At 41.1% G+C, this 9,075-nt stretch overlaps 1 protein-coding gene across 1 annotated transcript; it reads right to left on the bottom strand.

Moving 5' to 3' along the window:
* Positions 1 to 507: 507 nt before the first annotated feature.
* On the bottom strand, positions 508 to 6,609 carry LOC126428301 (ELAV-like protein 1). Its single transcript, XM_050090223.1, has one exon. The coding sequence runs from the start codon at positions 6,561 to 6,563 to the stop codon at positions 5,436 to 5,438; it is 1,128 nt and encodes a 375-aa protein (XP_049946180.1). The 5' UTR covers positions 6,564 to 6,609; the 3' UTR covers positions 508 to 5,435.
* Between the last annotated feature and the right edge of the window lie 2,466 nt (positions 6,610 to 9,075).

Genomic DNA, 9,075 nt, shown 5'->3' with positions numbered 1-9,075 from the left:
CATTAAAGTACATATTTCTTAATATTCCACATTTCACTTTGAGAATGTACATATTAGAGCATTGTGGCCTGTATTTTCTCTGACAAGTACGTTTCAGTTCATATTCTGTAATAAACAACTCTCCTTGCCATAGTTATCTTCAAATAACTCGTTATACTACAGTACGAATGGCAGTGCCCTTGTTCTACACATTTTCTTTTTGCAGATGTCAAAGATGATCATGATTATTTTTATATGTTCTAAATGTCTCAGTAAAAATTAGTTATTTTTCGGTACAAAATGATTGTCTTTGTGGTTGTTTCACATGAAAATCATGTTTCACAGGATATGTTTTTATATTTTTACACAACTCATTACTTTATGTTAGAACAAGTGGCTTACTTGGATACTACCTATACTGATTTTTGTGTTTCCTACCATACAAATATTTTAAAAATGTCCAGACAGAAAAGGACAAGACAATGGATGGCACAGAAAAATAAACAAGTTATATTTCTCTCTTCTGCATTTATAATTTTGTGGAATGTGCCCTTGACCTAGTCAGATTCATTTGCTACAAACATTGGCAAATTGAAAACACTGTGGAACACTTTTCATATGCGATATTCTCAAGCAGATTATTTAAGTAAAGATAAGAAGTCTTCATGGGCGAACATGTGAGAATAAAACAATAACTTTATACTGAGAAAAAATTTTATTTCATTTTATGATAAAAATCTTTCCCACATGAGCTATTCTATTATTTGTATAACAAGTTAATGTGAAAAAGTGTTTTTAAAAGTAAAATAAGAAGAGTCTCTTTACACAGTAGACCAGTAATACTTTCATGTCGCTGATAATCTCATCTTGTGCGCCCATGCTGCATATTAATTTATCTGTTTAAAGAAGGAGTACATAATCTAATTAATATAGTACAGATCATAAATACATGGCAAGAAATGGGCTGGACTACAGATCTCATGCATTATATTCATGCTCAAATATTGTACTTTTGATGAACATGACAGCTTCCTTCTGCTTTAATTCCAACCCATTATTTTGTTTGCCATTTTATGTAATAAATTACGAACATATTGAAAATGAACTAATTTACATCCACTGAATTTGCTAATGCAATTGTCTCATACAATATGGACTATCAATTACTTTTTATTTTATCTACTACAATAAACATACTAGGATTGGGCAAGATTTACGTGTCTGACATTATAATGTCAGTGGACTAATTGAATAAACAAATAAGCAATTCACAAGTACACATAAGCCAGAAAATTTCTAAAAAATGTATGTAATTATATAAATACGAGTACATATACAAAGAGAGGAAACAAGCATCCCAGTGCAGTCGGCTTGCCTGTACTTCTTGTAAGTTAGGTATTGCTTAGGCCAACAAATGTTATATTTCAGGCAAACCTCAGCACTTAAAACAGTCTCCTGACCACATGTGTCAATTTTGTGTTAAAAACTTCTGCAAGAGAAGCGCAATGAACTATTTCCAGTCAGTCATTATTTCTGTTCAATGACTCCCAAGTAAGTATGATAAACAAATTTAATCTGGAATAACATACATTTTTCCATAGCCATGTTTTCGTGCCATTTTGACACTTCATTCTTTATATCCTTAATGACACGTAAGTACATGTATTTCTTTGTCAATGTCAAATTAGTTACAGGAGTTTTATGAAAACCAAGTCCAGTAAAATCAGTACAACTGAATTGCAGCATGTTTGTAATCCATATGAACAACTGTTCCCCACTAGCAATTTCTCCCTCCCACTCTCATATCAACAAAAACTAGTTGCACACAGAAATAGAAGTGAAATCACTACTAACTGAAATTTTCCTTCCATCCATCCTGCTTACACTCACATAATATTTTTGCTATATTCTGTTGGAGTCATATACACTGACAATTACTGACAGAGGAACATTGCATGAAAGAGGAACTGGCAATATACTAATCGCCTAATGGGGTCAAGACAGTAGATTAAATCACAGGTACTTTCATTGAAATTACTTCAGTATTGCCTGCAGATACATTTTTCATTCAAGTTGCAATCAAAATACATAGCCTATGGTTCATCAACGTGTATTATTGTCTCTTTTAACCTATGTGATTTCATCATGAGCAAACAAAAAATTTAGTATGCTAAAAAACTGAAAGTACAGAAACATGAGAATTATTTCAACAATTTTTCTAAAGTAAGTAAAGAATAATCCAAATGACATAAATAAAAATGACCTGCACAGAAAATCAATATGCAATGTGTTTCATAACTACAAGCCAGGCAACATAACTTATCTGATGATCATGTGTGATATGTAGAAATAGCATAGGAAGTATATCAAAGTTGAGTTCAAGTGCATACTTCCTAAGTTCTCCATTCTTCCCACCTTCACTCCCCAAAATACTCATTTACTCCTCACTGTTTCACAAAATATGCTATGAACAATGAGCAAATACTGTATCAATCACATTAACTTCTGGATTTTATTTTTTACTGGATTTCTGAAAATATCCAATGACATCAACAATTTAATGGAACCTGTAAAACTTCAAAAGTTATGCAAGCTTGATAATCTCCACAGATATTGCCACAATCATAAAGCACATCTGGTCAATGACCACACCACTAAAATATGATTTAAACGTTATCTTTGTTATTAGCTTGTGCTAAAATTCAATATCTTATAAAACAGAGGATATGCACCAATTACTTGTCCCTCAGTCGTTGGAAAAGTCGCAAAAGTTTACTTTTTACAAAACAAATGTCATTAAACAGAGACAAATACTGATAATGTGGTCTGTACATTCTAAGGCTACATTTCCCAGGTTTTGGAGAGCGAGTTGACCAACAACTAAGAACATCTGCATATCATAACACCATCCCTGGAGGCTAAGCTGTTACTCTCAACATCTAGATAAATTTTCATTATCAAAAAACATTTCTCTAGACTTTCCCTAGTCTCAGCAACATATATGTATATACATTTTTAAACGTGTAACATTTCTCATTGCGACCATGACAGGACAAAGTACATCAAAATGTTTAATTCAAAAACGCCACAAGAAAGGCATCACTGTGTCTTAAATAGTGTAAGCATTCTTACAAAAATACATTTCTCACATGGAAGAAAAGGTATCGATTTTGGCACCATGCTCTATGGGCTATCTCATTTGTAGTTTTATTATTCAATGGTAACACGCTGTTAGGTATTCGTTTGGTTCTTTGGAAACCGTTTATAATGCTATGTCACTCTGCCGGAAGAGTTTCTCTATAGCTGAGAAAATGAAACTATCTGAACAACATCTAGTAAAAATGGACACGCGACAGGCAGGAAGTACATTGGAACAATACATATTTTTGAAATATTTCAAGGAAAAGCTAGATACTACCAAAATACTCTAAAAATAGTATTATGTTTCATGAGGCAGAATACGAAACAGGAATTCGTACCTGCATCGCAAACTAATATTAGCTAATAATTTTGCGAAACACCCGACATACCGATGTCTTTTAACTGCGATTGACTTTACATTAGTGCCAGTACACATAAATATATTTTTATATTTATAAAAAGGATGAAATGCACCTACTATCGCTGCCACAGACACAGATAGATATAAGTTAAGCAATCTAACTACAAGAAAAGTTGATCAAATAAATAGGCTAGCAACAATACTATTCATAAAGAGAGACATAAATAATTTAGCCCTACACAGATGACACAGAGACTGCACAATGAGAATGATGATGGCTTGTGCAACTTATGAGACAGTATTACATATTTATAAAGAAATTCCCTGCAAGTGACGTTACTCCTTCACTACTGAAACTGCAATGCAGTCAGTATAGCATGGCCTACAAAGCAGAAACTGTGTCATCTTTGACAGAGCACACAATAAATAAATGGGAGTAGAGTACTTCAGTTGTCTGCCTTTTAGGGAAATGCCACAGAAGTGCTGGAAATTTTAGCTTTCTGCAGGTAGCAGAACATGAACACATGAGACCCTGAGATGGGTTATACCTACACTGTGTTTCGTTAGGGGTCCTGTGTTTAGTGGAAAAGGCAATAGAGTTAAAAATGGTTGAAACTGTAGCTTTGTCTCCCACAAAAACCTTTAGACACTAAGTCATATGCATTACTTAAATATATATTTTATGTCGAAGTGAGTGATACTAAAACTTAAAGTTTAATAGAAATATAATATAAGCCAAGACTACCGAAATTACAAGTTAAAAAAGCCAAACTACTGAGTGTAAGGCTGGTATTGCTAATGATTCCACTTTTATGCACAATATTTACACAACTGACCATGCAATCTTCATCAGCTATCACAAATAATGATCATAGTCAAGTAACCACATGTACATGCACACCTACAACACCTGGCGAAGAGTAGTAGGTCAGATGTAATTTGGCACATAACACTGGAATCATAAGCCTAGCTGGACACAGAAAATTATAATTCGGTTTATCAAAGTGGCGAAACTTTGGAACTGACATTTAATTCAGTATAAATAACAGTTATGGGAAAGACAGCAATGAGGCCTAATGACATGTGCTTAAGGTCCCCTGGAGAGCTAGATATTATGCCCTTCCAGAAATTGAACAGTCTGAAAGGGCCCAATTTAAAACTGGAAGCCAATTGATTTTGAAGAAATTATAAATTTGTTTCAAATATTAGGCCTAATACGTTGAAGAAATAAGAAGCCATCTCAAAGGTATTGCCATATATGCACTGTAATGATCTCTGTTCTATACTGGAAAAGCAAGTTGTGATGTAGTATTTTCATCTATGAAGTGGTGTCAAAGACACCAACTAAAGGAGACTTTTAGCAAAGCAGACTTCCTTATTAAATAAATCTCAGATACATGTTGCAGGGAAGTATGTATGTTGAAGTGGGGCTGATCTTGTATGCAGATATTATTGCTGTATGAAGTTCTGGAACATACTATAATTCCACTGTCATGTTACAGCGATTGGTCAGATTACTAAATTGTGTATGGGATTGGAGTGAGTTTGCAGTTGCAACCATCAGTCTGCCTCCAAATACTGAAATATCTATTGGAGAATTTTAGCCACCTTTGTACACATAAGTTACTGTGTTATTGAGCTCTAGCATACGCTACAGTTTCAATGACCTATTGCAGAGATTAACCGTGATATCAAATGATACACAGTGGGAGTGTAGAACTGTACCCATCAGCTGGCTTCCAAATCTTCAAATCTTTACAGGCGATAATTAGCCAGAAAATTTTAGAATTTTGGACGGTTTTAAACGGGTTGCATAGCAAGTGTCTCACGGGAGATGCCTAAATACTGGTGGGCTTCTGAGGGTCAGAGGAGAGCAGTACAGTACATCCAGCACTCTGGGGAAATTTCCCCAATACGGCAGAAATTGGAGAGGATGGAAAAGGGGCAGTCCGGCCTACGCGTGTTTGACTTTGGCTGTCTTGAAAGACACTTGCAGAACACGGTTACCGAGCGTGTACCCGTTGAGTGACTGGATAGCGACGACTGCCTCGTCGTAGTTGGTCATCGTGACAAAGCCGAAGCCCTTGCACTTATTGCTGTCTGCGTCGCGAATCACCTTCACGTTTTGGACGGCGCCGAAGGGCCCGAAGAGCTGCCACAGGACGTTCTCCTCCGCCTCGGGGGCCAGGTTGTACACGAAGATGGACCAGCCGGCCGGGTCGCCCGGCAGCATCCCGGCGAGGTAGTCGCCGCCGGTGAGGGGCGAGTAGCGCTGCAGACCCTTGTTCATGGCGAGGATGGCCTTCTCGCCCGTGGCCCCCAGGGGCGAGAGGGGCAGATACCGGAAGCGGCTCCCGGGAGAGTGGATGGGTCCGGCGAAGCGGCGACCGTCGGGCGGGTAGTAGGCTGCTGCCGGGTGGTACAGTCCCAGTTGGGTGGTCGGCTTGTTGGCGAACTTGACCCCGAGGGGTTCGCCGGAGCCGGGCGGCGTGTACCCGTGCATTTCCTCGATGGCGCGCTCCGCCTCGGAGCGCTGGTCGAACCTGATGAAGCCCACCCCCTTGGAGAGGCCGGTCGAGTTGTCGCACAGGATGCGGGACGTGATGATGGTGCCGAAGCGGGAGAACATCTTCTCGAACTCGGCCGGGGTCACGTTCCTCGGCACGCCGCTGACGTACAGGTTGGCCCCCTTTATCGACTCACTGCTGGGCCGCGCGTGCGACACCTTGATCACCTTGTTCTGGATGCGCAGGCCGGAGAGCGTGTTCACCGCCTTGACGGCGTCCTCCTCGGTGCGGTACTTGACGAAGCCGTAGCCGAGGCTCTGGCCAGTCGACTTGTCGCGGATCAGCTTGCAGTTCTCGAGCTCGCCGACGGTCGAGAACAGCGCCCGCATGTCGTCCTGCGTCATCGTCTGCGGCAGGTAGTTGACTATCAGGTTCGTCTTGCTGTTGTCGTCGGCGCCGCCGCCGCGCCCCGACGACGACGGGCTGTGCGAGTTGCAAGGCGACGAGGCCGGCGGCGGAGGCGCCTGCCCGTTGTGGTGGTGGGTGGCCGTCGCCGCTCCGCCATTTTGCTTCATCCCCGGGAAAAGTGCGCGGCGAGCCGAGGTTGCGGCGGTATCGATCTGCGCGGAGCTGGCCGGCCGCCGGTCGCACGCTCCTTCGTCACCCGTCGGCGGTCACCGGAGAACTGGGGCCCGGGCGCCGGCCGCACCCCGGCCACCCCCCTCCAGCCTCCGTTCGGCGCGCCGAGCGCCCACGGAAACGGCCGAACGGCTGCCCCGCGCGCCCGGGCGGCCGCTCGATACTGCTGCGAGGCTCGCTAGCTAGCCGGGCTGCACGCGATGCACGGGCCCGATATCCCCGCGGAACGGGCCCAGAAAATTCTCGCTTCTTTGCGCAGCCCTTCTTTAACTGTTGATAGCAGAATAATTTGCGCAGCCCTTGATAACAGAGTAAGTGGAAAATTCTGTCGCTTAATATTACGGTATAGTGATAATTTTTACTTATGGACCGTCTGACAGCAACTGAATAAAACACAATTTTGGTGCCATACGCGTTTCGCCTTTGTTTTCTGCAAGGCACAATCAGTGGCAGGTTGCGTGGACAATTTCTTACATATTACACTCCTGTTGCATTTTTGGTGTTGTTCTTCTTATGAATGCCAATTTGCGATTTTTTCCCCACATTCCACAGCACTATGAACTGAACGCTTGTTGAAACCGCAAATTGGCGTTCATAAGAAGAAGAACAACACCAAAAATGCAACAGGAGCGTAGTATGTAAAAAATTGTCCACGCAACCTGCCACTGATGATGCCTTGCAGAAAATAAAGGCGAAACGCGTATGGCACTAAAATTGTGTTTTATTCAGTTGCTGTCAGACGGTCCATAAGTAAAAATTATCAATATACCGTAATATTAGACGCAACTGAGGAAGACAGGACTACAAAAGTTGAAGATGTCTGTCGCTTAATTATTGTTGCAACTCTATATCAATCCGCCTACCGATACTACGACTGTCGTGAACATTTTATTCCGCTTTCAGTAGACCTCTTTCTCACACGAATTGCTCACTTAATGGAATCAGTACCGCAGAAGTCACATACTTTGGTCCAAATAAGCGTCATTCACTAAGGAACGATAGCCTAACAACCACAGCTGCTTAAGATTTATGATAATTATGCACCTCAGATTTTTGTCTCATATCCCACAACCAAGAGGAACATTTAATGTAGGATCTGTGGAAGTAACGTTAGTATATCTCGTACCTTTTAATTATGTATTATGTATTCTTGTTGTATCACTTGCTATACATCCATGATTTATCCGTAATGATCGGTAACATTTAATTCGCATTCCGTAAAATTATATTTTATAAGCTGCGACATCGTAGCGAAGAAACACAGTGACCCGTAAATGTAACAAGTTTCCTTTAATTTACGTCTATGGTCACAATCTTTTCCGTTTAACAGATTACCGGTTTCGGTCTTTAATGACCATCACCAGATCAGCTCTGAAGATCGGCAGGTCTTGTTACTACCAGATGCATCCTTATTTAAGAAAGAGGTTGAATTAATTGTAGAAAGACGGCGCAGAGATTACATCGCTATAGCGCGCTCTTCGTTTGCTAATGTTTCCAGTGTAGCTCATGGAACATATATTCGTGTTTCTTCTTTGTTCCAGACTTGTCTTCCTAGTCATCATATTAAAGAGCGACACTGAATAGATGAACTACATCAGGATACGTCACTATGGTCTGTGATCACGCTGGAAACATTAGCAAGCGAAAAGCGCGCTATACCGATGTACTCTCTGCGCCGTCTTTCTACTATTAATTCAACCTCTTTCTTAAATAAGGATGCATCTGGTAGTAACAAGACCTGCCGATCTTCAGAGCTGATCTGATGATGGTCATTAAAGACCGAAACCGGTAATCTGTTAAACGGGAAAGATTGTGACCATAGACGAAAATTAAAGGAAACTTATTATATTTTATAAGTACTGACATGTAACTGAATGTCTGTCGTAAATGCCCTGATTAATAAGGAAAAAGAACCATTACTACTTGGAGGCGACATTTCCATGCTATTTCAGCCAGATTCTGAGAGAAAGACGACTCTCACAGCACAATTACATTCCAACTAATGAGCGCACGAACTTCTTGCCTCTTCCCAAAACCGTTGATTAACACGTGCAGACCATCCTGTCGTCATTTCTGGAGCGTAATTCTATGCTGCACACATGTGTAGGCGCCTCTTGTGGTATTACGGCTTCTGCAAACATTTTATTCCTGTTTTAGTTTGCGTAATAACAAACTGTAGTAATCCAGAATGAGATTTTCACTCTGCAGCGGAGTGTGCGCTGATATGAAACTTCCTGGCAGATTAAAACTGTGTGCCCGACCGAGACTCGAACTCGGGCGGGCACACAGTTTTAATCTGCCAGGAAGTTTCATATCAGCGCACACTCCGCTGCAGAGTGAAAATCTCATTCTGGAAACATCCCCCAGGCTGTGGCTAAGCCATGTCTCCGCTATATCCTTTCTTTCAGGAGTGCTAGTTCTGCAAGGTTCGCAGGAGAGCTTCTGTAA

Source organism: Schistocerca serialis, chromosome 12 (assembly GCF_023864345.2).
Source record: "Schistocerca serialis cubense isolate TAMUIC-IGC-003099 chromosome 12, iqSchSeri2.2, whole genome shotgun sequence".
Taxonomy (NCBI): Eukaryota; Metazoa; Arthropoda; class Insecta; order Orthoptera; family Acrididae; genus Schistocerca; species Schistocerca serialis.
The sequence above is the reverse complement of the archived record's forward strand: the minus strand, read 5'-3'. Positions and strand labels throughout refer to the sequence as shown.